Source organism: Bombyx mandarina, chromosome 23, assembly GCF_030267445.1.
Source record: "Bombyx mandarina strain Sakado chromosome 23, ASM3026744v2".
NCBI classification, from domain to species: Eukaryota; Metazoa; Arthropoda; class Insecta; order Lepidoptera; family Bombycidae; genus Bombyx; species Bombyx mandarina.
Window position 1 is genome coordinate 14,184,122 of NC_143229.1, and position 27,167 is coordinate 14,211,288.

A 27,167-nucleotide genomic window follows, 5' to 3' on the forward strand; every position below is an offset into this window, starting at 1 on the left:
CACGGTGATGGTACCTACTCGTGAGTGTGACTCCGACGCACAAGAGGTCCTACCATCAGTGATATATTTTCAAAATTTTAAACTTTAAATGCCTCTCCTGTGAAGTTACAAAAATGGCGCTTATACCAAATAACTTTTCACCCCTCGATATTGTTATGTATGTACATATCTAAGACTACATCGCAGCGCTACCCAACCGAAGCATAAGTCTGAATCCTCAATTGTATTTGTGCAAATGTTGTTCTGTGGCTGTTTATATTTGAACACATGTTTGCTTCGCAATATCACAATGGTGAAACCCACTCGTGCGGGATTATAAAATGCCGTCAGCACTTCAGACATGAACTTTGAGGGTCACGGTTTCGGAGGGTCAGGTTTCTTGGTATTCTAATGCTGATAATTGGAATTTCGATCTTAAAATACGAGTAAGCGATGAGTGACAGTTTCTACCGCTGTAAGAAGTACTATGAACAATTTTCGATAATGACTCCGGATGTGGAATCGATCAATGAATCACTAATGTAATTCTATTCTCACTGGCTGCTGCATTTGTAAAATTAGATTCGGATACCGTTGACTTATTCCAGGCTGCGAACTCGGTCAGGGATGTTGACCGTAATCCAGAACAGAAATAACTTTAAATGGACCTAGCAATGTCATTTGATGCTTTAATAGGAAACATTGGTGTTTCTTCACATCCACGTTACCAAAAATGGCTGTAAATTACTTATTAATCATCTTTTGTCGCGATTAGCAATATTTATTGGCCATATAATAAATAAACTATGTTTTAATTTAACAATCACTTACAAACTCAAATATTCATACACGACATAGTCGGCTCTCATACCCGAGATTTTATTAAATTTATAACCCGAAGGCTACTAAGCCTTGTGTGAAGAATCATGTGAAGAATGACGAAGTGTTAATACTGTGAGTAAGAAAAACAAAAGTGCGCGTGGTGGAAGAAGGTGGTGGTGTTTCGTTACCGAAGCGATGGTGTAGGGGGGTGTCGTCGCGCCGAGCGATGATCGCGCGAGATGCAACGCGGTGGCGCGTGCGCGTTGCTGGGCACGCCGTGCACGCGCAAGAACGGAGCCGTGTGCACGTGTCGAGTACACACGGCGCTTCTACAGGTATACAGAATAATAAAGAAAAGCATAATACTACACATCGAAAAAGAAGTTTCACTTCATTAATATGCACCGTTTTTTTTTTATTACCATTACGAGTGGATGGATGAGCTACAATCTACCTGAATGGTTTCCATCGCTCACAGACGTCAGCAATGCGAAGGGCAGAGTCAAGCCGAAGCCTATTGTTAAATACTATCGTCTCGCATAGCGCTCGGGTATCACCGTAATGGGGAGCTCATTCCAAAGCCAGAGGGTACGTAGCAAAAAAGATCTCTAAATGTGCATCGGGATGAGTTAATGTTCATTAGGACCGGTCTTTGTGGTGAGGGTGGGGGAGGCCTATGTCCATTAGTGGACGTCTGTGGGCTGATAAGAAGAAAAAGAAGAAGACATCATCAACAGAGTCAGGTCGCGTAGACTCCGGTGGCAGTGCGATTGTAAAAACGAGATGATCGAATCATCTCGAACAATTCATAAGAGCACTCCCAGTAGTTAATGTGCCGTTCTCGAAGTCGAACAAGCGGTGTTTTTAGCAGAACCAGAAACTCAGTACAGATTGTAGTCAGTGGCCTGGCTATTTATTGGTCATGAGCAATGGCGACCACTACCAAAAGGCGAATCGTGTGATCGTCTACCTTCAAATTCAATAAAAAAAGCAATACTTGTCATTTTAATAAGTGAAACGTAAACCGACAATCTTAAAGCGAATAATGTTATACATTACTTGCTGTACAAAATATGTCACATAGTAAGTAAGTCACAAATTTCATATATCCTGTGTCGTTTCGTTTCCCGGAACGATGGCCTTCTAGATATATGTTTTGTATTTATTATGTAACGTAACTCCTCTAGTACTACTTTATTTTCTATTTCTCCTATTTCTTTCTACAATTTCTACTTTTTGTTACTTTATTTTGTTCGATGGGGGCGTCGGTCCTCCTTGTAATAAAAAAATAAAAAAACGTGTGGCACTCGGGAACTGCCGCGGTAAAGCTATTGCATAGCATTTTTTATAAACTTATTCAATTATAACTAAACAATGATAATTTAATATTAAAAAAAGAATAAAACAAGACCATCACAAACACAACACAAGCGCAACGTGTAAATGTGTTGAACGCGAGCTACATGGTAGGCGGAGTGAGGGGTGTAAGGTTTTTTTCGTTATGGAATTTCATGATTCGGTCGCCGCGCTCAAGGCCCGCTATAAAATCTATGCAATAGCTTAAAATAAATTCTGTTTTCAAATTTACGATTGGTTATTTAATATCAGGATTCTTTAGTAGAAACGCTCTGTAGTCACGCATATACAAGGAATGCATGGAATGACATGGCGTCAGCCCCAACTTGTCTCCCGTCTAGGACAACGTAAGTATTTGGTGTAGTCATGCGACTAAGCATTTGGTCGATCCTGGGGCAGATGTGAGCTGTCTTGACACGTTCGTGGCCTAATCAGTGGAACGTCCGGTGTATTTAATCGATAAAAGCGACTATGCAATGCACGTCTTCAAATATTGAATTGAATTTTCTATGCAAATGAAGGGATAATGTTGTGTAACCGCACAAAATTTCACCGAAGGATAATAAATGTAGCAAATGTTGGCGGAACAACTACTATACAAAGTTATTTATATTACTTTTTATTTCAAAATATATTACTTTAGCACACATCATGGTTGTTCACCTTATAATCCATTTCTCCTCCATAATTTTCTTACCCAATACATTCATCCCTTTCACTCTAAAAGTTTTGTTTCCCACATTAATCTTTTATAATGACATCTTCGATGAAGATCTTGTATCTTCGTAATGGTTGTTTTCAAAGCGTATATTATCAGTTGAAGTTGTAGCTGAAGTTGCAGCAGCCCCAAGACGAACGATGACAAATAAATTTGGTTATCTGCTAGCTTCGGCAACAGTCTAACAAAGCCATTCGAGTAGTTCGATAGTACGCGAATCTGCATTCCTCAAGACTCATCTTTTTTTTTCATTGCTTAGATGGGTTGGTGGACGAGCTCGCATCCCACCTGGTGTTAAGTAGTTATTGGAGCCCATATACATCTTCAACACAAATGCGCCACCCACCTTGAGATATAAGTTCTAAGGTCTCAAGGTATAGTTACAACGGGTGCCCCACCCTTCAAACCGAAACGCATTACTGCTTCACGGCAGCCATAGGCAGGGCGGTTGTACCTACCCGCGCGGACTCACAAAAGGTCCTACAAACACCAGTAATCATTTTTGTGTCTTTAGTAATGGTACATGTACAACGCAAAATGTGTGAGTGTAAAATATAAATTGGCAAGCGTTATTCCTTTATTAACATTACCGTTGTCATTTTTGATTCCAATACACACCCTATATTGTAATTGAAGGCCTACACACAACACAGAATACGGACGTAGGATATTTTCCGGTGCGTAGCGGTCGCGACATCGAAAAACTGTCTTTTATTATTTCACTTGTTTCCCCAGTTTACGTGACTCGCTCGTAAAAACTGCGGAATCGTAGCGGTCGTGATGGAAAGGATCGAACACGGAAACGATATTTGTATTTTCTTAATAAAATTCGGTTTTTTTTTTATGTTTTCCTAAGCTTTAGACGAAACTATTGCACTTTTAGAACTTGACCTATGCATTCGTAGTTTTGTAATTTACACTATCCGACACTAACGATTTCGATTCTATCCGATTAGTAGTTTTTTTTTTCTTTTCCCACCTATGCTGATAGCCTTGAGAGGCTATTTAATTTTCAGCTTCGCCCTAACGTGTGTAGGTGAGCTCACGAGACTCAAACCGGAGTGTTGCTAACACTATCCCTAGCAAGAGCAGTGCTTCGCAGAATCTACCACCGGATCTAAAACGCAACCCACTGAGAAGATCCGACGAGAAACTCAGTAGGCTGTATCTATGGGTTAATTCGCTCGTCGAGCCCTTCGTCACAAGCGACGGGTTTGACGAGGACGGTGACCGGAGACAGATTAGTAGTGCTCACAACAGACTAAGCTTTTAGTTGTTACCGAATTCGTGCTGTAGCTGTAGAAACTGTCTGACCGAATACTAATGCAATTATTCGGGCCGCGAAAGTGTAGAATCGGATCCAGAATAATTGGATTGGAATCCGAAGCATAGCATAATAATAGTAAGCTAGTAGTTTAATTTCCAAACTAAAGTATAACAAATTAACGATATGCAGCGATTTGGCTCTGTCCCTGGCATTGCTGACGTCCATGGACGACGGTAACCACTCACTATCAGGTGGGCCGTATGCCCACCTACAAGAGTAATTAAAAAAAGACTATTTAATTTAATTGTAAAATCATATGGCTTGATATTACAAGTGAAATGAAATCTAAGTGTCGCTTATTATATACAGATATTGATTTCTTGAATCTACGCGCCAAATGTCGTACTTTGATGGTAGTATGCCAGAAAGCTTCCTTACAGTGCCTACAAGAACTGTACCAAGTTTCATCACAATCAGATGAATGGCTCAGGAAGACATAATAGAACAAACATTAGTTTCTACTTATTGTACTCTGTCAAGTGAATTTCAACAACACTAAACGACAAATTAGCGAGCATAATAATGTATTTGTGGTTTTTTTTGTACATAAAATCATGTTGTAATTTAGTGTAATCTCGTGTTTTTTATTATCTTTATATAATTTTCAACGTATCTAATATTGTACAGTTTTCGTGATCACAAACCACTAAGGTATCCTTCTTCGGTATTACAATGCTATATTAACAAACGTCTATTTTTCTTTAAAAAATATCACTTTACTTTTACTTTTGACTTTCACACCAACAAAAAACGAGATAAACCGTAAAAGTAGTTTTAATTATGCCTACGATTACCGGACAATACAAAAAAAAAACTATGATTCAATGTTTCCCATTGCATACATCTATCGCGTTAACACATTTCTCTCGCAACACTGGCAACACTGATCTCAAACACAGTGCTACCACACGAACGACCGACAGGAAATTGATTGGAATCGTGACCGCCTTCCGTGCTAATTGAAATGATCCAATACAAGCAAGCTCATTATTAATACAAGCAAACCGTGTTTACACAGCGTTGGTCTTGTAACACAGCGCCGCGATGTGTTCCCTCTTGGAAATGTAATTAATTATACGATAGTTTTACGAGAAACTCTTTAACGATGTATTGAGTTTACTGAATGAGAGTTCATTTTTAATACGCTTTTATTAGCTTCAGACGTATGTATGTTAGTATGTATGTAACGGTATCTTTGAACATGATTTTGACCCCCCTTCAAAACGTCGGATTAACTCGAAATTTGGCATACTTATTAAGGACAGGTGACAATTCAATATTTAAAAAAAAAAGATTGATAAACTGAAATTCAACTAAAAAACAGAAAATAAATTTTAATAAATTTGAATTGAAAATAGTGTAAGAAAAAATTATTTTATTGTGAAATTACTACATGAAATAAATGTTCCCTTAGATACTGCCTGATCATCAGGATCAATCTAAATTGTACGAAACTAATATTGTATGCATATGTATAATATGACTTATGTCTGCCTACAAAGGCAATAAAAAAAATAAAAAAAAAACTTATGTGACAAACTGGTGGTAGGACCTCAGGTGAGTCCGCACGGGTAGGTACCACCACCCTGCCTATTCTGCCGTGAAGCAGCAATGCGTTTCGGTTTGAAGGCTGGGGCAGCCGTTGTAACTATACTGAGACCTTAGAACTTATATCTCAAGGTGGGTGGCGCTTTTACGTTGTAGATGTCTATGGGCTCCAGTGACTACTTAACATCAGGTGGGCTGAGAGCTCGTCCACCCATTTAAGTAATAATATTTTTTTATATATCTCCTATACCTAAACGTATCGTTTCTCCTGTTAACATTTGTGCACTTTCAGTCGATGAAGATTTTTTTTGGTATTAAATAGTGCACGAATTTGTTTACCGAGGTACCCTTCAAGTTTAGCTATCCTTAATAATTTACATCTGATTGGCCTCGACTACATTAATGATATCCTTATTTTATTTTATTTTGTTGATGTTGTATTTTTTTATTATAAAATATTGTATTTTATTCAACCTCATTTAATTTTACTAGGTCAGAGCTGCTTCCCGCTAGCGAGATCAATATCATGCAGCCTTCCGCTTATGTCCTGGCAATACAGATACAATACGTATAGTATATGTTGTCACGTTTTTTTTTGTCTTAGTTTAATTGTTACTGAACCCCGTAAATAAGACATAATAATTACTATCCATCACCGGTAAAACTTAACAATATCCTATATTGATAACGATATATCCTATTAATTTTAAAGAGAACAGGTAGGCGAGTTCTGTAACCTCTAGTTGCTGTTAGTATATTACTATATTATATATAGTATACTTTATCTCATCAATAGTAACATTGATAGTCACATTAATTAACTGTGTCTTACCCTTTTCCTATGTTCACTATAGTTTCGTTCGTAGTAGAGCAAATTGATAGCTCACACCATGAAGCACTTGTGCGTTCTAATCTAAACGTCTTATTCTGGTGGGACTTACACTTCATATATCAAGGTGCGCAATCAACCTTATGTCTATGGACTTCAGCAAATTGAATTTAAAATTAATACAACTGCTCTTTTCTATATTGGAAGAAAGCTAAGACCACGCACGGTTTATATATCAACTAAACCTTGAGTCTAGATAATGGACTTTTATTGCTCTTGTAGATAGACCAGCATACAGCCCACCTGATGGTGAGTGGCGACCGTCGCCCATGGACGTCAGCAATGTCAGGGGAGGAGCCAAGCCGCTGTCTACCCGTTCTGATACAAGTGTGTCCTGAGAAATGTGTCGTATTAATTATGTTACATATGAAACGGAAGTGCGCGTTGTACCGCGGAAACGATCATACATTTTATTGCCTAACAAAGGGACGATACAACAACACAGTCGAGAGAATTGTCGATACCGCACCCCCTCTCGGCTCGGCGCCCCGCCGCGTGGCAGGGCTGGCGATAGGGTAATTAATATATCGAAAGGCTTATTAGTATTACTAGAGGTCCCGCAGTAGTCGAAATACGACTATAATTAATTGGAATTGTAAGTTTTTACACTATTATGATTGTATTTTATACTTCTATAATCACAAATTTCGCCAAGACTACATTATAAAAAATATTAACAAAGACATACAATATTTAATCTATTCTCAATTTGACAACAGACGTCAAGAATAAAAGTTTGACAATAAATAGTATGCATGCGTGTGTGCGTCAAATACATGGTATGTAGTGTGTGTAATGTTTTCTTTGTTGATTTAATGTATCTTTTATGCATTATTTAAAAAAAATATTAGCATTGTGCACTCCTTCTCTATATTCTCTATAAGTGTGGAAAATTTCATACTCCTCCGTCCGCGCAATTTTCGTAAAAAGGGATACAAAGTTTTAGCTTCACGTATTAATATATAGATGAGACGTATCGTTAACAATGTTGCAGATATATTTTAAAGCTACTACCAAGTTTTAAGTGGTCTTGACCGATGGAAGCGACTATTTCTATGTTTTATACTCGCAGGTGTGTTGTAAATAAATATGTTAAATGGCATAGGTTCATAAACTACTTGTTAGGTGAAGGAAAACTTTGATATTCTTCATAACATTAGTGTCCATTGATTTTTATGTGTGTTTGTGGATTGATTGGAGGCGCTGGCGGGACATTTCATGCAAAATCCTGTCGACATATAATGGTCACGACCCTCAGCAGTGAGGAAACGACGCGAGGAGTAGATTTACCTTAGATTTTTTTTTCTGGTTGAACCAATTTTGATGATTTTTATTTGAAAGTCAATGCTTCTGCACCACCGAATAGACCACAATGACATGTCCTATATTATCAAAATGACCAGTAGCTTTTTTAATTTGTTGAAGTCGATTTTCATTTTTGTAAAAAATTGTATTATCCAAGTAAACCCATTGTTTACCCATCCCTAGTCGTAAGGATGGGGTGCAATTTACCCGCTCGATTCAAAACCTGACCAATAAACTCAAATGGAATTAGGACAATAACAGATATCGGGTATCAGTTTACGTTGCCACCCTGTTATTTTTATTTGTAGGCGGGCGAATGAATATACGTCCTCCCGGTAATGGACGGTAGTCCGCAGACACCATAATGCTAATTCCGCTGCCCTAAATTAAAATAACGACTATCCCACCCTGTAAACATATTGCCTGTCATGTGCAGGTGGGTAGTACAATCCCAGACAGACTTGTAAGTATACACGATAATCGGTTAATCAGTACCAATTTTTCTAATGAAATACGTTTTCAACAAATGCTCACGATTGACTTCCATGGTGAAGGAATAACTTCGTGTAATTAAAATGAAATCCACAAAATTATAATTTTCGTAATTATTGGTGGTAGGACCTCTTGTGAGCCCGCGCGAGTAGGTACCACCACCCTGCCTATTTCTGCCGTGAAGCAGTAATGCGTTTCGGTTTGAAGGGTGGGGCAGCCGTTGTAACTATACTTGACTACTTGTAACTAGACCTTGGAACTTATATCTCAAGGTGGGTGGCGCATTTACGTTTTAGATGTCTATGGACTCCAGTAACCACTTAACACCAGGTGGGCTGTGAGCTCGTCCACCCATCTACGCAATAAAAATAAAATAAAATAAAAGTGAATCCGAGGTTATTAAAGCTAGAAAAATTGTTAGCGATATTGATATGAACACAATATGCAATACATAAAAGGAATATTATTAGGTTGAGAAGGCTGCTGTTGCATACCCATTGTTCTGTTTATAGCGACGTGTGTATGTAGTATGTAGCCGCCTGCTGAACAAACCATAACATTCATTATCTTCGATTTTTTTTTTTTTTTATTGCCCTTGTAGGCAGACGAGCGTATGGCCCACCTGATGGTGAGTGGTTACCGTCGCCCATGGACTTCAGCAATGCCAGGGGCAGAACCAAGCCGCTGCCTACCGCTTAATACTCTCCACAAGCCTCGTTTGAAGAAGGACATGTCATAGCGCTCGGGAAACACCGTGGAGGGGAGCTCATTCCATAGCCGGATGGTACGTGGCAAAAAAGACCTCTGGAAACGCACTGTGGATGACCGCAGTGGCTCCAGGTAGTATGGATGAACTCTACTCCGGTGGCGGGCGGTGCGATGGTAAAAACGAGATGCCGGTATCATCTCGAACAATTCCTCAGAGCACTCCCCATGGAACATACGGTACAAAATACAGAGGGAACCGAAGTCCCTCCGCAGACCCAGAGGTTCCAAACGATCCGTGAGACCGGGATTATCGACAATCCGAACGGCCCTTCTCTGTATGGAGTCAAATGGAAGAAGCTGGTATTTGGGAGCCCCGGCCCAGAGATGCGAGCAGTACTCCACGCGAGGCCGGACTTGTGCTTTATAAAGCAAAAGCCTTTGTCCAGGCGTGAAGTACCGCTTCGCTCTGTTGAGGACTCCCAGCATTTTGGACGCCAACTTGGCTTTGCCTTCCAAATGACTCCGAAACTGGATATCGCTCGAAATGTCGACCCCAAGTATCCCAATACTCTCGGAAGGTTGCAGGGATACTCCTTGGAATTGCGGCACCTGTGAGTAAGGTATACAAGAAGATCGCCAGCTGAGCGACCGTGACGAAAACCGTACTGTCGGTCACTGATCAGCTGGCGATCCTCTAGATACTTCAGGAGTTGTATATTAATTATTCGCTCCATCACCTTGGAAAGCAAGGAAGTTATCGCGATAGGCCTATAGCTCGATGGGTCCGACCGGTCACCCTTCTTGGGGATAGGGTGAACGTGGGCAGTCTTCCATGAAGACGGAACCCTGTTAGTGCAATAAGAGAGGCGATACAAACGCGATTTTCGCGATCCTTAGATATTATTATAACTAGCTATACAGTACAATCTCCCGTTTTGATTGTCATTATATTAATTGCAAACTGTTTGCATACAAAATGCTGGGAGCTTAGTGCTCACCAACATGTCGGCATGCAGTATAAGAGATTCAAGTCCAAACTGTATTGTATAATAACTGTCCTAACTTTCCAAACTTCAATCCGAACGCACATCAATATACAAACGATCTGATCGCTTAGTTCTCAGGACTTGTTTCAGCTAATAGGTACGGTATTTGTTTCTAAGTTTTAACATAACTTTAATGCTTCAATAGCATAGTCGTAGGATTTTTTTTGTTTTTTTTTTTTTATTGCTTATATGAGTGGACGAGCTCACAGACCACCTGGTGTTAAGTGGTTACTGGAGCCCATAGACATCTACAACGTAAATGCGCCACCCACCTTCAGATATAAGTTCTAAGGTCTCATGTTTTAGTTACAACGGCTACCCCACCCTTCAAACCGAAACGCATTACTGCTTCACGGCAGAAATAGGCAGGGCGGTGGTACCCCCCGCGCGGACTCACCAGAGGTCCTACCACCAGTAATTACGCAAATTATAATTTTGCGGGTTTGATTTTTATTACACGATGTTATTCCTTCACCGTGGAAGTCAATCGTGAACATTTGTTGAGTACGTATTTCATTAGAAAAATTGGTACCCGCCTGAGATTCGAACACCGGTGCATCGCTCAGCACGAATGCATCGGAGGTCTTATCCGTTAGGCCACGACGACTTCCAATGATGAACAATGAAACACATTCGTTCAAACTATATTTATCTTCTGTATTTCTTAGCAACATCTCATAAAAAAGAGCAACCTAAAGTACATTTTTGAGGTATAGGATCACTTCCTGGCACATTCGCAGAACTGTACCGGGGCTGTTATTGACTAAGTCACAAATAGATTAAAATACAAATAAAAACCTTTGCAGAATATACTTCAAAGTGACCATTTAACGTAGAACCTTAAAGCGGATACGGAAGGCTGTGAATCAGAATGCAGAACTCTGAACAGACGTCACAAAACCTAGAGAATAATCCTTTGAAAAGAGATTTTCATAATGCTTTAACCTCTTAACGCAGACGCTTTTAGAGAAACGCTTTAACAACTTTCAAAGCTTGAGGAGGATATTCATAATGCGGTTCGGATTTAAGGCTGACTTATTGATTTTTTATCTCGCTTAACGCCGTCTAGACATTGCTAATGTTGAAGTTTAAGTTAAACTTCCAATAGTGAGAGTACCTCCGCTTGATCATAAATCAAGTTACGCTCACAAAGGCTGAAATAATACATTTGCAACTTATTAATAGATACATAAATATGTATACACATTGTGCTCTTAAATGTATTTGGTTTTTTTTATTGCTTAGATGTTTGGACGAGCTCACGGCCGACCTGGTGTTAAGTGGTTGCCGGAGCCCATAGACTTCTACAACGTAAATTCACCACCCACCTTGAGATATAAAGTTATAAGGTCTCAGTATAGTTACAACGGCTGCCCCACAAACCGAAACGCATTACTGCTTTACTTACCATCATGTGGGCCATGCTCATTTGTCTACAAAGGCAATAAAAAAAGATAAAAAAAAATCTACAACATAAATGCCGCCACCCACCTTGAGATAATTATCGGGTTTCAAATCGAAATCTACATCATTACGAAGGCCTCTCAAAAAGCAATGCGTGCATTTTCAATGTTATCCGAGTCTCGTTACTGATAATTTAATAATGATTTTGTTTTGTTATGATTTTTCGGACCCGCATTTCACGCATGACAAAATGTGAGCAGATTTCGTTGTTTCATTTTGCGGCAATGCGCTGACCTCTTCCGGTGCCAACTTTGCTGACAGCTCCAGCTCTGTGCATCGAAACTGTATTTAAGCCAATAAGTTTTGTCTGCATTGTGCCGATTCCTAGATATGATTAAAACTTCTTATATGAATAAGTTGTTCGTTGACAATAATCAGTCGCCTTTGCAGTATCCGTAGGCACTGACAACAAACATGCTAGTTGCTTTGTCGCAAGTTGTAAATGAAAAGAAAAAGTGGAGATTTAACCATAAAATGCGATTTTAATCACAAAATACCTTCATGACAATGTTGTCTAAATTATTAAGATACCAATAATCTTGATATATCGGTCGAGGTAATCTTTAGACTGACAAAGTTATGGTATTAAGGTGCAATAAATAGAAAATATATATTTTGAGTTGGCAATGAACTGGCCGTAGTCCTGATATGGCTGCTTTCCATATACTATGCTAAACATTCTAACTTCTTTGTTCTGTTGTCACCAGGAGTTCGCGGCCCTCACGAAGGAGTTGAATCAAGCGCGAGAACAGCTCCTAGAGAGGGAAGAAGAGATCTCCGAGCTCAAAGCGGAGAGAAACAATACCAGGGTGAGTACGGACTAGCGAATAAATAGACTTTTTCGTGAATTTCACGTTATTCATTACAATTTTCGTAAACTTCCGAATTTTACATTCTACGTGGACAAGGTTTGTAGCGGTAGCTATCTAGAACATTGGATATTTGACAGATAACTGAATCGCGTTGTGTCATTCAAGATAAGCTTGCACAAATACAAGTTGCGAACATTCATTGTCACAATTGTCGATTAGGTACCTCCTTAATCGAGCAACAAAAGTGATCATAAACTTCGATTTGAGGGCTAGAGAATCCAATCCGAGATTGAGAGACTCCGATCAAAAGACTCAAAGGACATCATTTGCGTTGATTTATATTTAGGCAGTCTCGACTGACCACCTCATCACCATATCCAATGCTGGCGACAAATCGCGCCAAAGTTCGCTATATTGAATGCTCCGCGTCCCCTACATTTAGCGTTACTACCATTACAACATACATTAGAAACATTCTTATATATGAGGCCATCGGCGCAAAAGTGGCCTAACCCACAATTTTTTTTATATTCAAGCTTATATGTATATTGGAATTTATTTAAAATATAATAAATTTTGATGCAAAAACGGCCTATCCATAGTTTCGCCCATAGATAACAGATAGCTTTGTAAACATTATTTTTGCAAAACAATATTTTTGTATTGTTTTTTTGCCTATTCAAATTCAAATTGATGAAAATTCAAACCTAATTGCCTCTATACTAACTAGGGTAAGTTTAAGCCACTTTTGCGCTGACGGCCTCATATGTACTTACATTATGTAGATTACTATACATTAATAGCATTTCCGCGCATCTAGCCAACTACAGCGTTAAAAAAGTCCATCAAACTGATTAGTATCGTATCATTGTTATTTCCAGTTACTGCTAGAGCATCTAGAATGTCTGGTGTCGCGGCACGAGCGCTCGTTGCGCATGACGGTGGTGAAGAGGCAGGCGGCGGCACAGTCCGGGGTCTCGTCAGAGGTGGAGGTGCTCAAAGCTCTCAAGAGCTTATTCGAACATCACAAAGCTTTGGACGAAAAGGTTAGATTTCTTATCAATTCAATTTATAACTGAATCCGTATCCCATAGGTTCCATTTCGTTCGTAAGGATACCGCGTTAAAAGCCGAAACGATGAGATAATCTTAAAATGGAAAACGATATTTATTTGTTCAGCTGAACACACTAAGACTCGTGCAAGTACCAAACTGTATTGAGCACAATGTAGGAGTACATTCGCAATGATAACAGAAGTAATTCGATTAGCAGATGGAGTATATCTCCGTTTTTTGTATGCAACTTCACTTTCAGCAAATGCGTGTTTGGCTCGTACCTTATTTAAAATAATGAATGGAGGCTGGTGGCTGAATGGATGATTTATAAAAATTCCAGGTTCGAGAACGACTACGCGTCGCGTTAGAGAGGAATACAGCCTTAGAGGAAGAATTGGCTTTAACCAAAGAAGAAGTAAGATATTAAACGGTATTTATTATAGTACTTAACTATAGGCAGCGGCTTGGCTTTGCCCCTGGCGTTGCTAATGTCCATGAGCGATGGTAACCACTCACCATCAGGTGGGCCTTATGATCGTCTGCCTATACGGCAAATATATGTATACTCAACCGCCTGCTTTAGTACCGCCGGAGCGCTGTTGTTTCTGAAACTGAATCCCGTCCCCCCGACTTCCGACGCGATGTTCTAGCACTTCGAAGCAGCACATCACGCAGTGTGACATGTACTTAGGTCTCTCCAATTATGATGCTGCAACAGCGAGGAACTTACCAACTAAGTTTCTTCTTTCCTGTTATATGACGGGACAGTCGGAAAACAGAACGAACCAGTATCTCTTCTCATACTTAGAAGTTCCAAAGGAATAGCGAGGATTGAATGAAAAATGCACTCTTAAAAGAGAGCGTTTATTAAAATGCCACGATTAAAACAAAAAATAGTACAGAGTTCTGTCTTGTGTCGCGCCCTCAATAGTTGCAGCAGTACAAGTCATCGAGTGCACAGGACAGCGAGAAGCCGAAGGAGAACGGGACCGCGCCGACCGGCTCCCCCGACCAGAATGGCGAGCAGCCGCAGACTAAGGTGAGAGTGCCCGCGGGCAAAACGAGCGCCGGGGTCTACCGCGGCTCAGACGCTGACAGATCAGTTGTCACGAGGAATTCCGTTGTATAATGTAACGAAATCACGCAACAATAAGATTAGCTTGAGGAACATGAGCGGTAGGCAGCGGCTTGGCTATGCCCCTGGTATTGCTGAAGTCCATGGGCGACGATAGCCACTCACCATCAGGTGGGCCGTATGCTCGTCTCGTCTGCCTACAAGGGCAATAAAAATAAATAAACAAATTAATGATTTCGAATCAATTATACAGTAATATTGTGCTTAAATATATTGTAATGTATGTATTTTTTAAAGCAGCTTCGTTAAAGTACTAAAAAAAATTCAGTGACAATGTCGTTATCACGAATTAAACTGAGAGATTAAATGCTTTTCTATTAGTTACATTCTATTTTATTGATGTTCAGTGTAATATCCTTCTGTTGGCCGTCGAGCACAGATCGGCTGAGGGGGAAATGTGCTAAGCTATACCTACACTACGATACACTATTTGTGTGATAAATTAATCTGATAGCATCATAGAATGCGTTAGAAAACGTTTTATAAAATAATCATTCGATCTAAATTACGTATTACACTTGTTCGAAACAGTAACAGTAAACACTAACGAAAGGTAAATGTAAATAATTTGAATTGAACAACACTTGTAACGCGTCTGTTGTGTTATCACTTTGCCAAGTGCGAGTACGTTAACGTTCTCGATGACGTAAAAGTTAACTCACATTTGTATGGAGCTGGAACAGCTTCCCTTCGTTTTCCGCTAGGGACGCGAACTTTTACGCGATCGAGAAGCTAAAAAAAACTCGCACTAAGCACACTGTTCGAACTATACAAACGTAATATAATATTTGTTGTTGATTATTACCATCTTGATCCCTATCGTTTCGTGGGTCTCGTTCAAGAGGTAACAGGCTCGATACGGGGAACGTTTCACTATGTTCTCCTTTATTGTAACGCGTATCGGAACTTTTGTTAATGATAGTTACAGACTGACAGTAATGTGGACAATGTTAGTGACATGGACGACACAAACTGCTTTTAATGTGTTACAAGTGTATATGTGCGTTTTAAAATGAATGTAGTTTCTTGAAGTTTGTACTTTGACAACTTATTATCGTCGGGTTGGCTTATCAGATGCTCCTATTGAGTCCTTGACATATTTAGTTGTCACTGGTGTTTGGCCGGTCTTCGAACGAGTATATCCATAATCACCGAAGAATTTATCGAGGGGTTGAAAGGCTATTTAGTTTAAGCGACATTTTTGCAACTTTACAGGAGAGCCTTTTAAAATTTAAATTTGTGAAAAAAAAAAATTAACAAAAAAAAATCTTATTTGAATGGAGTAAACACTTAACTGTTGATGCTAATCTATCTATCTATCTATCTATATATATATATAAATGAATTGCTGTTCGTTAGTCTCGCTAAAACTCGAGAACGGCTGGACCGATTTGGCTAATTTTGGTCTTGAATTATTTGTGGAAGTCCAGAGAAGGTTTAAAAGGTAGATAAATATGAAAATGCTCGGAATTAAATGAAAATAACAATTTTGTTTTTCCTTTGAAGTGTCCCCCGTCGGACGGATTCCTTTTGTTTGTTTTAAGTTTATTTTATATTATACAAAACTAGGTCTTTTATTTATTGATTGAGGCACTATGAAGTCTGCCGGATCAGCTAGTTTTAATAAATAAAACGCACCTTTAATTACAAAAATAAATATTCCACAGTAAACGGAATGTCGCTTAATTTAAGTAATCTTGCACCCCTCGATATGATGTTCAAATGTCGTAGACATTTAAACATCACTTAATCGACTTTTTCTTATAAAAAAAATTACGGTATAACTGTTTTCTTGTAAACATTAAAGCTCGCCGAAAGATACTAAACAAAAAAAAAACGATAATCTGTTGTCAAATAAAACACCTTTTTAAATATTAAAATAGGCAGAGCTTTTTTAATCGTAATTTTAAAGCGCACATTTAGATGTATAGTGATCGGTGTTAGCTAGAGATAAAGGATGTTCCGTCATTTGAGACCGTAAAAATGTTAAGATGCTCATTTCGAGGAGGTCGGCTGAGATCGCCTTGAGATCAAATGATCACCGGGGGGGGGGGGCGCAAAGCAATGTGCTCCAAATCACAAGTATTGAATGATTAACCTTATTTGACTTAGAATATTCTTGTCTCCAAATGATGGTATGTTCTATATTATTGTGATGGATTTTACTCAATTACGCTTATTTTAATTGGCTATAGATTTAATTTAATCAAAATCTACTACAAAGACAGACACAATATGACTACAATGATATGATTGAGTAAAACCAAAAAAAAAGAATCTATATTAAACTATCTCTGAATCATTTGATGGTCGACGCAGGAACAAACAGTGAACGGCGAAACGGAAAGCTGCCGGAAAATCACTGATCTACAAAACACGGTCGCCAAACAGGTTAGACTGACACAAGCAAGCTGAGAATGTGTAACTTATACTGTATCTAACTTGCCTCGGTTACGTGTCGCGATAGCGATCTCTATGACTATGAATTAAATAAGTTATATCATCTGCCCTGGTTACAATAGAGCTTGGAGCTCGGCGACTTATGACTTAAGATTAACTTCAATATAATGAAGTTTTGCTATATGGCCATTTTAAATAGTAAAACTCAATAATGACTTTGTAGATAACATCTAATGTATAAATGATTTTAAATCTGTTGAAAAAAATGATGTTTTTTTTTTTCTGTTAGTGTTCAAATAGTTTCTTTAAAGATAAACTCTTTATCACAACACTACTTAAATTACCAATATGTTCCATAACAGTTTTTTTTTCTAGAAGTATGTTCTTTGTCCATCGAGATTACGTTCGCTATCAAGATACGTAACTAAGCCATTAACAATAATTTCGAGCTGCTAACATCCTGTCGCCGTCTTATGAAATGTTATTAAATATCGCTGCTTCGATTATGCAAACGTATATAATCCAAAATTGTGATCATCAACATTTAACCGTCAAACTTTTATTTTGACATTCTGTAATGTCATCTAGCGAACGCCATTTTATAGCGGGATATAAATCGTTAGTTGCTAACTGCTTTTAGCTAATTATTCAATGGTTTCGGATGTTTAATGAAGAATATTATATAAATAGTTCCCAAATTCTATAGTTAAACTGTTCTATTCATTAAATTTCGACGAAATCATGTGTGCTTAGTGCGAGTTTTTTAACGTTCTCGATAGCGTAAAAGTTAAGTCAATTTTTATGGAAATAATTTGTATGGAGTTGGAGCGTTTGCCTATGTTTGCCGCTAGGGGCGCTGTTCCAGTTGCATACAAATTTCAGGTAACTTTTACGCTATCGAGAACGTTAAAAAACTCGCACTAAACACACTGGTCGGTTAGTTGTAGTCGTTAATGGCTTGCGTTTCAAATTGAAGACACGCATTTTTTACTGCAATTCTGTGGGTGTTCGTATATAAAATAAAATGTTCACGTTCCCTTAGACTAGATCTAAACTTAGCGCTTTGTAAGCATAACAGTAGTAACCGCTTCACAACTCTCAACTCACATACTAACACTCACATTTAAAGTAACAAAAAAACAACCATAGACTGTCTATCCATTATCCAATTTATACAAAAAAAAACTGTATTATTCGAGTATTGCAGCAGTTATCTCGACCGCGTTCACTGTGGCTTCCAAAGAAAATCTGGTTCATTAACAACCAGGCGAGATTTTTTAAGATAATGAATGGAAATTATATGGACTAATGATTTATGTAATTAAATTAAATTCACTTCAAGATGGGATACAATCGTGAACTTGTTTTGTTTAAAAAGATTTTCTTGATAATTTTTTTACAAACTAATCACCGGGTATTTGTGCCAAATAAAATGTTAATAACATTTTCAGATCAATGGTTTTTTTTTTCGATATAAATTAATTTTTCATATTAGTTCATCTGTCAACTTCCGTAATGTTCCAGTCCGCCGAACTCAGTTCGTGGCAGCGTCGCGTCGCGGAGCTGAACAACAAAGTGTCTGAGCTCGAGGAGAGACTGTCCAAAGGGGAGAAGGAGCTCGTCAAGAAACAGGAGGAGTGCGTGAAGCTGCAGCGCGACCTGCGCGAGAACGTCGCCCAGAAAGAGGACCAGGTAACCTTGATGTGAAACCTTCTTACTGGTGGTAGGACCTCCTGTGACTCCGAGCGCGTAGGTACCACCGCCCTGCCTATTTCTGCCCTGAAGCAGTAATGCGTTTCGGTTTGAAGGGTAGGGCAGCCGTTGTAACTATACTGAGACCTTAGAAGTGGGTGGCGCATTTACGTTGTAGATGTCTATGGGCTCCTGTAACCACTTAACACCAGGTGGGCTGTGAGCTCGTCTACCTATCTAAGCAATAAAAAAAAACAAGTACTCCAGGAACTGTGTGCTTAGTGCGAGTTTTTTAACGTTCTCGATAGCGTAAAAGTTAAGTCAAATTTGTATGGAGTTGGAACAGCGCCCCTAGCGGCAAACGTCGTAATTCCGTAACAAACTTTAGTTAACTTTTACGCTATCGAGAACGTTAAAAAACACACTGTTCATACGTAGCAACTACAGAAATGTAAACAAGTGATTTTATAGTCAAAAAAAAAGGATAATTTTGATGCCTCCTTGCCTATTTAATGCTTTAACTTGTGGAACGCTCTATCCAGGAGGAGCGAATAACAACTTTAGAGAAGAGGTACCTTAACGCCCAACGCGAGTCGACCTCACTGCACGACCTCAACGAAAAGCTGGAGCAAGAGCTGCAGCACAAACAAGCGCAGCTTAAGGTACTTGGAGATGAAATCGTCTTGATGAGCTATAATGTTGTTGAGGTTAAGGAGAGTGAACTAGAGATTACTTTTATATTAGGAACTTGGATTTATTACTTGGATTTATTACTTGGATTTATTACTAGGATATATTACTTGGATATTTGAGAGTGGCATTTTTATTAGAAACTAGCTGTATCCGTCCGCTTCGCTGGCCATTTAAAATTAACATTATTATTTCTCACCTCCACAAAGATTCTCATCATTAACGCCCCCGCAACTGATGTAGGGAGTCCAACACTCATATAAATATGAGCCTATCCATTAAGTACATGTATTTTCTACATGGATACCAAGTTTCAAGTCAATCGGATGCATGGTTCAGAAGTTATAATGGAACATCCGTAAAAACCACTGTAGATTTATATATTAGTATAGATTGTACTAAACAGGTTGGCTGTCGGATAATTATAATTTGATTTTCGTCACCGCGATTGGATTTTTCGTATTTATAAAAGTCATCACTCACAATGTTTTACCCGACACTGAAAACGTCGGGAGGCAATGTGGTGAGTAACTTCCACAAGAGAAAGTCGTATCATATGTGACAAACATCTCCCGCATAACCAGTAACAGCAGACATGTAGTGCCTCACTTGAACCGCGCTCACGGGTCCCTACCGTCCACAGCTCCAGGAGGAGAAGATAGCCGCCATCGAGGAGAAACTGGAGTTGTCGACCCAGAAGCTCGCCCAGATGTCCTCGCTGCCAGAAATGGAAGAGCAGCTCAAAGCCAGAATGGAAGCCCTGAGCCAGGTTTGTCGTGACCTCTGCTGCCCTTGACCTTCGAGCCGTCCTGTGGAGGCGGTTCAAGGGTTCCGTTATAGAAATTTCTACTTATACGAAAGCTCCTTGTTTTGTCACAGAATAAATAATAGTTTAAAAAAACTAAAAAAAAAATACGCTTTTATAGAAAAGACAACTAAAAAAATAGAAAATAAATTTTACAAAAATTTCAATTAAAAATAGTGTAAGAGAATATGCTTTATTGTAAAAAAAACCGTGGGGTGCTTGCTATCAATAGTTATAAATATTTGATGAACAGAAATGAGTAGAAGGGTTATTTTGATAATATCCTGAAAAGCACCCCACGCTTTTTTACAATAAAATCATTTTTTTTACACTATTTTTAAATTAAATTTATTAAAATTTATTTTCTATTTTATAGTTGGATTTTCTATAAAAGCGTTTTTTTTGTTTTTTTAAACAATTATTTATTTTTCATTTTTATTTGTATTTCAATATTTACAAATGCTTTTTCCAATTTTTCAAAACTTATCCGAGAAATAGGTGATCGGCGCGCCTAGTAGAGAGTAGTTTCCTTTTTTGGTCTTGACGCAGACACTCCGGTTCTCAGGAAAACAAAAAATCGCTAATCCTGATTATCCTAGTAAGGATAGCGGATCAAGCTGTTTAAAATATTGAATTGTCATCAGTCCTTAATATGCCAAAATTCGAATTAATCCGACGTTTTGAAGGGGTCAAAATCATGTTCAAAGATTCTGTTACATACTAACATACGTATGAAGCTAACAAAAACGTATTAAAAACATGAGTATTCTCATTCTCAATACCGGCATTTTGTAACAACTGATGAAGTATTGAGTATATCTGAAACCTCAACAAGTGTATTGAGCATTTGAGTGAAATAAACTTGGTCTCGATGAGTGGACGGTCTCGCGACTCGTCTGCTGTTAGCAGCGGGGCCCGCAGACACAACGTGGGGTCGTGAGGTCGGGGGACCCTAATTTATTCGATAAATTATATGATCAACTGCACGTCACCATTGACAATAACGAACAGCAATTTGCTTCTTCAAATGTAATTACTAATTAATACGACACTTCATGATTGGACAAACGTCAAAATGGCCATCATAGCGTGCCGGTACAGTAGATAGTTTAGACTGACTCAATAGCGCAGTAAACAGAGACCCTGACTATTGCGCCGTGGGTGGTGGGTTCGATTCCCTCCCACATCGGACAAACATTCGTATTACGAACAGGTTTGTCTGCTCATTTCTGTCTGGATATTTATTATTTATATATTTAAACGTATCAATGTCAGTCTCTGGTACCCATAACATAAAGTAGTCCTAAATTGGGTCGGACGATCTTGCGTGATTTGTGAAATGTCCAAACTAATTGAGGAAATAATTTTATATGGGTTTTTAAATTGTAAGTAGAATTTGTTTTGTTGTAGTTCTAAATTACAGTGAAAGAACGTATTCACAGCTCTGTCACAGCGCACGACTCGCCTTATCGATTTAGTTTTGATTTGACAAAACTAAATCGATAAGGCGAGTCGTGCGCTCGTACAGCCGGGACTCGGCAAATGGTAAATTTTTTACTGGTGGTAGGACACTCTTGTGAGTCTGCACGGGTAGGTACCACCACCCTGCCTATTTCTGCCGTGAAGCAGTAATGCGTTTCGGTTTGAAGGGTAGTGCAGCCGTTGTAACTATACTGAGACCTTAGAACTTATATCTCAAGGTTGGTGGCGCATTTACGTTGTAGATGTCTATGGGCTCCAGTGACCAGTTAACACCAGGTGGGCTGTGAGCTCGTCCACCTATTTAAGCAATAAAAAAAATCAATACGTTAGTTTCTAGAAACTAGCGAAGTTGCTTCTTTCAGTAAGACTAGCTCTATAAGTTCCAAAATGTACCGCTACCTCACGTAACCAAGGGACGTCCTGATGTGCCGGGTTTGTCAAATGCCGATATTTCTTCTTGTGCCATGATGCTTTTTTTATTGCTCGTGTAGGCATACGAGCATATGGCCCACCTCATGGTGAGCGGTTACCGTCGCCCATGGACGTCAGCAGTGCCAGAGGCAGAGTCAAGCCGCTGCCTGCCTATACTTATATTGGCGCCGACAAATGGCTAAGTTTTCTCGTAGCCATGGAGAACTTTATTTGCTTTAGTTTTGCGGGTCGGCTTTCGTTGACGCTGAACGAGCAAATGAGAACCCTGCGGATCTGGACGCTGCCCGAGTCAATAAACTCTCATAGATTCGCTAACAATACAAACAAATCACGAATTCGGAATGGCAAGTACAGCTTACGAAATAATTTAAAGAAACTTCCCTCGCAGGCGCAGGAGCGCCACGGCTCGGCCGAGGACAGGATCCAGCGGCTGGAGGCCAGCGTCGAGGAGAAGAACGCGGAGCTGGTGCGGCTCAACCAGCGCCTCCGCATGAACGAGGAGCACAACACCAGGCTGTCTGCTACGGTCGACAAGCTGCTCTCCGAGTCCAACGACAGGTACCGCGCCCCGCACCCCTCACCGCACACAGCCAGGAGTACATCAAAATAAATATACTACATACGTCTTCTCGCATTAAAACTGTATACTCTCAAAAAAGCATCGGTATCGCAGGATCCAACTGATGCATGACCACGGCCACTCTGTCAATAGTGTACGAATAAGAACAAAGAAGAAGAAATCTCAAAACTTACTAATTTTACAGGATAATGTTTTAAAGTACTAAAACATGTGATATTTTCAATATTAATCATCTTTGCAACATTAATTTTTAATTTTTTACCAGTTACATTATCTGTCTTTTAAAGTAAGATAAAATTATGTATTAATTTTGTTAATAGTAGTCAAAACATGGTAAACAAAAAAAAAACAAAAAACTAAACTACGCTCTTTTGACAGTATTTATGAGAAAAATACTGGTGATACCAAATGTATCCGCATATTAACTCAATTTCAAATATTTTTAGACTGTACACTTTTATTTGAATTGTACACTTTTAATGCGAAAAGACGATATTATTGTTTTGTGACCCAAAACGTGTATATTATTTTGTTATATTGTTGTTTCTGCCGTGAAGCAGTAATGCGTTTCGGTTTGAAGGGTGGGGCAACCGTTGTAACTATACTGAGACCTTAGAATTTATATCTCAAGGTAGGTGGCGCATTTACGTTGTAGATGTCTATGGGCTCCAGTAACCATTTAACATCAGGGGGACTGTGAGCTCGTCTACCCATCTAAGCTATAAAAAAAATATGAGGGATCGCAGCGCATCAAACAATATTTCCACTGTTCAAAATCTTCTTTATTATATATTTTTTTAAATCTAACACTTTTTTATGCCTTAATTATCTTCGCCATCTTGCTACTCCGTCATTCTCTTTCCCTTTCTTACTATTTTATTTCACTCACGCTCCGTTCCACACTTTTTTCAAACGTTCCGTTCTCACCAATCCCACATTTATCTTCCAGATTACAAGTCCACTTGAAAGAACGGATGCATGCGTTGGACGAGAAGAACGCCCTCACACAGGAGCTGGAGAAGACTAGAAAGTACGCTGACGAGCTGATGGCGGAGAAGCAGGAGATCCTCAAGGAACTCGCCAAGTGGAGAATGGAGACTGAACAAGTAATGAGAACATATATTTCAGGCAATTCAAGCCGTTATTTTAGCTATGTGAGTAGATGTGGTGTAGAACATGTGACCCTGGCCCTAGGGCTGCCATCCTGCACATTTCTGCCGCGAAGCAGTCATTCATCAGTCATGCCGGCTTGAAGGGTGGGACAGCCGTTACTTGAATTTAGTTGAATTTCGACCTCACGTCCCTGGGTAGAGCCAAGTGACCCGTGATGCAATGAAAGCTTACACGGTCTTGGGCACTGTCTGCTTGTACATCTGTAGTGGGCTCCGGTATCCCTCGCCGGCCGCGAACTCCTCGACTTTTGTTGTGTTCATTTCCACACTCCTAGTTCGATTTCGAAGATAAGTTTTTTTTTATTTTTTATTGCTTAGATGTGTGGACGAGCTCACAGCCCACCTGGTGTTAAGTGGTTACTGGAGCCCATGGACATCTACAACGTAAATGCGCCACACATCTTGAGATATAGTTCTAAGGTCTCAGTATAGTCACAACGGCTGCCCCACCCTTCAAACCGAAACGCGTTACTGCTTCACGGCAGAAATAGGCGGGGCGGTGGTACCTACCCGTGCGGACTCACAAGAGGTCCTACCACCAGTAATTACGCAAATTATAATTTTGCTGGTTTGATTTTTACTGCACGATGTTATTCCTTCACCGTGGAAGTCGATCGTGAACATTTGTTAAGTACGTATTTCATTAGAAAAATTGGTACCCGCCGGCGAGATTCGAACACCGGTGCATCGCTCGATACGAATGCACCGGACGTCTTATCCTTTAGGCCACGACGACTTCAAGTAGACTTATATATGGTGTTTCAAGGTGTCAGCGTCGCTCACGGCCTTGCTTATAAGTTTGAAGCTCTCTGAGCTTGCACGTGCTCGAGTGAACTGTAGTTTGGCGACCTCATTTGATCCTCGACACGGAATGTTAATTCCAGTTGAAGCGGCAAATGCTGGAACAAGAGATAGCGTTTAACATACAGCAGACGGACGCGCTCACCCGCTCCCTGTCCCCCGGGGCTCCGCAGCCGCCCCAGGGACTCTTCGGAACCAAGGTAACGAACGATCATAGTTAATTAGGTCTATAGTAGAATTATTTTGTCGGTGCAGTTTGGGTTATAAAACATAGCCCGGTTAGGGCGCTGAGCATGTTGCACGGGCGCAACGTCATTATCAATAAAAACAAATGAGTCATCGAAGGCTAGTACACGGCGGCGGGGCGGTATACCAAGGGTGGTGAAACATTGTTATGTTATGAGTAATTTGTTGTACTTACCTGCAAATTATAGTACATATGTCGAAGAGAAATGTGTTTTTATGCATTTGCTCTCTGAATTTCTTTAGTGACACAATGGCTACTCCTTTGTTTTGTACCAAAACGGTAGAATTTGTTCAAAGTAATATTTGCACGTGTTGTTATCAACAATGTGTTAAATATTTTCACTGAAATGAAAATTGATTCCGAAAAGTTACAAAGTGTTAATTTCTGCCGTTCTCGTTAACTTGCTGCGGCGATATGTGGTGTAAGTGTTCGATTAGTGATTTTTAGTTTCATTTTTATCACTAACGCACAAAATGACAAAACTAAATGAAATATCGATAACGCTTATCGAAAATAATAATGCGCATCACTATGCCCGTCCATAAGGCTCGTGAGTGGAAGAGAGAGCGAAATATTCGCTTCACCGCTCCGATTATTTATGACCCAAACCGCACGGACAAAATAATTCTACTATAGTATAATTAGCCAGTTGAATAAGGTCGTGTTTATTAAAACTAATTCTAAAAAACTTAGGATATAAGGTAAATAAATAGATAGATGCGCGGCTTGCACTCTTTAGGATTATAGTTTTTCGTGAGTATATGGCAGAGTATATGATGAGTTATACGACTAAGGGAAGATCTTCCACCGAGCGGGTGTTATTGCTCGGTAGACCGACGGTCCGAACGTTGTTGTTCGGAACTTGTATATATCGTCGTTGTCAAATCAAAATCTGCTATGTGCACTCTTTGAGTTTTTTACTTTTTGACCTTTTCGTATAGTTCACAGCCCTATCTACTGTATAAAAAAAACTGTTATGTGTATATAGCTTTAATATTTATCTATAGCATTCATTTGAATGCTATTCTTATGCTGTTCTTAAAAATATACTTTCATATAAAATTTTATACGAAAATGTTTTTACTCGTTAATTCAAAATAGAGTCTTTGCACATGGAGATTTTAGTTTGACAGCGACGATATGCAAGCTTATCTTGAAATTGTCGTGAGCGAGATTCAGGCATCTGTCAAATATCTTATGTTCTGTGATGGCTACCCGCCAAATAACGAAAGATTATAATAACTTAGCTCTAGTATAATTGGCAGTTGAATAAAGTCTAAACTAATTCAAAAACTGAACACTTCGGATATAATGTAAATAAATACATTGGTTCGGCTTGCAGTCTTAGGGATTATAGCTTTTCTGTAGTTTTTAGAGCGTATGTTTTGTCTCGTTTCCGCCAAAGAAAGTTTTATATCGACGCTTGAAAGGCAAAAGTGACTAAACGACAATAACTGATATGTACATAAATGATAGGCAATAACCATATTCGATGCGCAAAAAATATATATTTCTAGGTCTATTAAAATCATTTCAATCCTACACCTACTAGCTAGGGATTCCTTAAAATAAATTTTGTTTTCAGGTATTTCAACTTTAAATTAGTCTACTGTAAAGTTCACGCATTGTCGCTTAGTCACGTTTGCCTTTCAAGCGTCGAATTATGTTTGTATGTCATGAATAATGACGTCATTGTTTATTATGATATCAATCAAACTGTATTATATTACTAACGATTACATTGTATCTAAGTATAATATTAATTTCTAAACACATATTTTGTTTGAATGACTCTACGAATCGCTTATTTGAAATTTTAATCAATAAACGTATTTCAATTATAATTAATTAGGAAATCAGAATTGACATCAATCATACAATCGATGAATGGTGCAAAATAGCATCAACCTCTTTGTCGGTGGTCATGAATGCGAGTAGGGTTGCCACTCGGCCGGCTCGGCTGTACGTATTGCTTGGCTTCCAGCTGGACGGCTCCTGGGAGAAGCTGCAGCAGGCGCACGTGCTGGCCAACGTACAGCAACAGTTCGACGTCTCCAGCGACGCGGAGGTAGGTCCCAGTGTCTCGTGGTAATCTGTAATTGTTCTTAAGTGTGGTGGATGACCTCATATCCCTTCTAATGTTGAGTGGTCAGCGGCTTGAGATATGCGATCGAAGTTTCACAGCTTGTAATACAAAGGCGGCTAATCAC

At 39.2% G+C, this 27,167-nt stretch overlaps 1 protein-coding gene across 1 annotated transcript in view; it reads left to right on the forward strand.

The window, feature by feature from the left end:
* Liprin-alpha (PTPRF interacting protein alpha) overlaps window positions 1-27,167 on the forward strand; it is a 106,278-nt gene that overhangs the window by 70,069 nt on the left and 9,042 nt on the right. The window contains 12 exon segments of the mRNA XM_089737566.1: window positions 12,362-12,463; window positions 13,348-13,512; window positions 13,862-13,936; window positions 14,453-14,560; window positions 16,976-17,047; window positions 18,581-18,748; window positions 19,291-19,410; window positions 20,082-20,207; window positions 22,546-22,715; window positions 23,687-23,843; window positions 24,794-24,910; window positions 26,942-27,025. Of these exon segments, the coding sequence (XP_089593692.1) occupies window positions 12,362-12,463; window positions 13,348-13,512; window positions 13,862-13,936; window positions 14,453-14,560; window positions 16,976-17,047; window positions 18,581-18,748; window positions 19,291-19,410; window positions 20,082-20,207; window positions 22,546-22,715; window positions 23,687-23,843; window positions 24,794-24,910; window positions 26,942-27,025 (1,464 nt within the window).